The sequence below is a fragment of the Phalaenopsis equestris genome, unplaced genomic scaffold (genome assembly GCF_001263595.1).
Source record: "Phalaenopsis equestris unplaced genomic scaffold, ASM126359v1 Scaffold197543, whole genome shotgun sequence".
In the NCBI taxonomy this organism is placed as follows: Eukaryota; Viridiplantae; Streptophyta; class Magnoliopsida; order Asparagales; family Orchidaceae; genus Phalaenopsis; species Phalaenopsis equestris.
Window position 1 is genome coordinate 1 of NW_018217492.1, and position 2286 is coordinate 2286.

The following is a 2286-nucleotide window of genomic DNA, read 5'->3' on the forward strand; positions in this document are numbered from 1 at the left end:
AAAAAAAAAAAATTAAAATTAAAAAAAGATTGACAAATACATGCTCCCATTTATGTGAAATGTCTACCCTTATGTCATTGTTAATGCGTGATGATCGTTGCAAGATTTGGTAATGAATTAGATATATATAATTTCACCTATGCATTGCAGAGGACTTGATTCTATTATTCAAAATCACGTCCTTTAGGCTCCATTATAGACAAACTAGCCATCGCTCTTAGTCTCCTCAATATCCAAATTATCTGGACGTTCAAAGAATAAATTCTATCAGCCATTTTATATAGGAAACTATGCTTAGAGTGGAGTTATTCATGGCAAAAAATCTCATGCCGATCTGTCTCGGGTTAAAAAAATGCAATATATATTGGAGCTTGGGATTCCTCAAAGTCTAGTCTAAATTTCTGTGGAATCTGGCAGTTATTTGGAGGAATCCAGAGATATATGGAGCAATTTCCTGATGGTGGTTATTTTAAAGGAAAAAATTTTGTCTTTGATCACAGGTATACTTTATTCCAACTTTATATATCATTCAGTTTCATGATTTAGACGTAAATTTTGTAAAATGTTCATATATTCATTTCTAATGAATGCATAGGATTTCTGTTGGAAGTCGGGACAAGGATGTGCTTGGAACTTGTCTTATATGCCATTCTCCCTTTGACGATTATTCATCTCGTTGTCGCTGTTCTTACTGCAGAATGTTAATTTTGGTGTGCGATATTTGCCAGGTTAGCTCCTCGCCAACAGAAGCCACTCTGTTCACCGCTAAATCAAAACATTAGCTTTTGTTTCTATCTAGGTGAGTGAAGCAGCTAATTATTCAGTACCCTTCTGCTGTACCATTACAAAATCATATTTTAATGATGAAGAATCATTCATCACCGTTAGCTTAATATACTATAGGTCATACAATTAGGAACTTCACCACAGCTTTTCCCAACTCATTGTCTTCCTCATTCTCTATGACTATTGTGTACAGTATATTTGGTGGACAACACTGCTAACTATGTCATTTATGAGATATTATTGCTTAATTTGTTCTGTTATCACTATCGCTTTAATTATTGTGCTAGCACTTGTATTCAGGGCAATTATAGAGGGAGATACATATGTGAGCTGTGCCAGAAACACTTTAATGATGAAAAGCCCATGCCTCTCGTGCTATACAACCAGTTGGATTGGGAACTCCCTCACGAATCATTTGATGTCATCAAGACTGAAGCAGAAACTCTGCTTAATAGTAGTCCAAACCCCTATAGTGATCTCTCTATTAGATCAGGTAAGGTCTGTATTCATACCTGGGAATCCCAGTAAATACCGATTACAACACTCTACTTCTCTCAGTTTATACAAATACTAAAATTCTTGATACAAGTTCTTCTCTTTGTTCCATAGTTTCTGATCGCAGCAGGAAGCTAAGAATACTGTGTTTGCATGGGTTCCGACAGAATGCTTCAAGTTTTAAAGGAAGAACATCATCACTGGCCAAAAAGCTCAAGAATATCACCGAGTTCATCTTCGTTGATGCTCCCCATGAACTGCCATTTATTTATCAACCAGCAGAATTATTATCCCAACAAGTTTCTCCTGCACCCTCAGAGAACTGCAAGAGAAGATTTGCATGGCTCGTCTCTCCAAATTCAAACTCATCTGATGAAAGCAGCTGGAGAATAGAAGAACAACAATTTGATCCTTTTCAGTATAAAACGCAAACTGAAGGATTTGAATTGTCATATTCTTACCTTGAAGGCCTGATCTTAAAAAATGGTCCCTTTGATGGAATCCTTGGATTCTCTCAGGGCGCAGCTATGGCTGCTTTGTTTTTCGAGAAGCAGCAAAGAAGCGGCGGAGTATCCGATCTCCGATTTGCTTTCTTGTGCTCTGGGTTTTCTACTGTTTCTAGCAAATCGGTGCCGGTCAACGGATTTATAAAGTTGCCATCTCTGCATGTTTTTGGTGATGGAGGAAAGGATAGGCAGATTAACGTTGAAGCTAGCAGGGAGCTTGCTGAGCTGTTTGATAAGAATAGTTCAGTAATCGTGGAGCATGATATGGGTCATATTATTCCTACCAGATCACCTTATATTGATCAAATAAAGGCATTTCTCATGTCTTTTCAGTGATTTACTGTTTAAATTTACTAATGCCGTATAATTTTGTTTTTATTGTCGTTGTTGGAATTTTTACTAAACCTGTAACATTTAGATTTGTCATGTTTGTTGAATGTATCATAGATTGGTATTTGAAAAAAGTGGCATTTACATACAAACCACTCAATTCCTATGT

At 36.6% G+C, this 2286-nt stretch overlaps 1 protein-coding gene across 1 annotated transcript; it reads left to right on the plus strand.

Moving 5' to 3' along the window:
• Positions 1–363: 363 nt before the first annotated feature.
• Positions 364–2247, plus strand: LOC110035386 (rhodanese-like domain-containing protein 6; the record flags this gene model as incomplete). The annotated part of the gene is made up of 4 exons (XM_020739620.1): positions 364–500; positions 596–728; positions 1087–1279; positions 1396–2247. Coding segments are annotated over 4 exons (1191 nt in total), but the record flags the coding sequence as incomplete, so codon positions are not given.
• Positions 2248–2286: the final 39 nt, after the last annotated feature.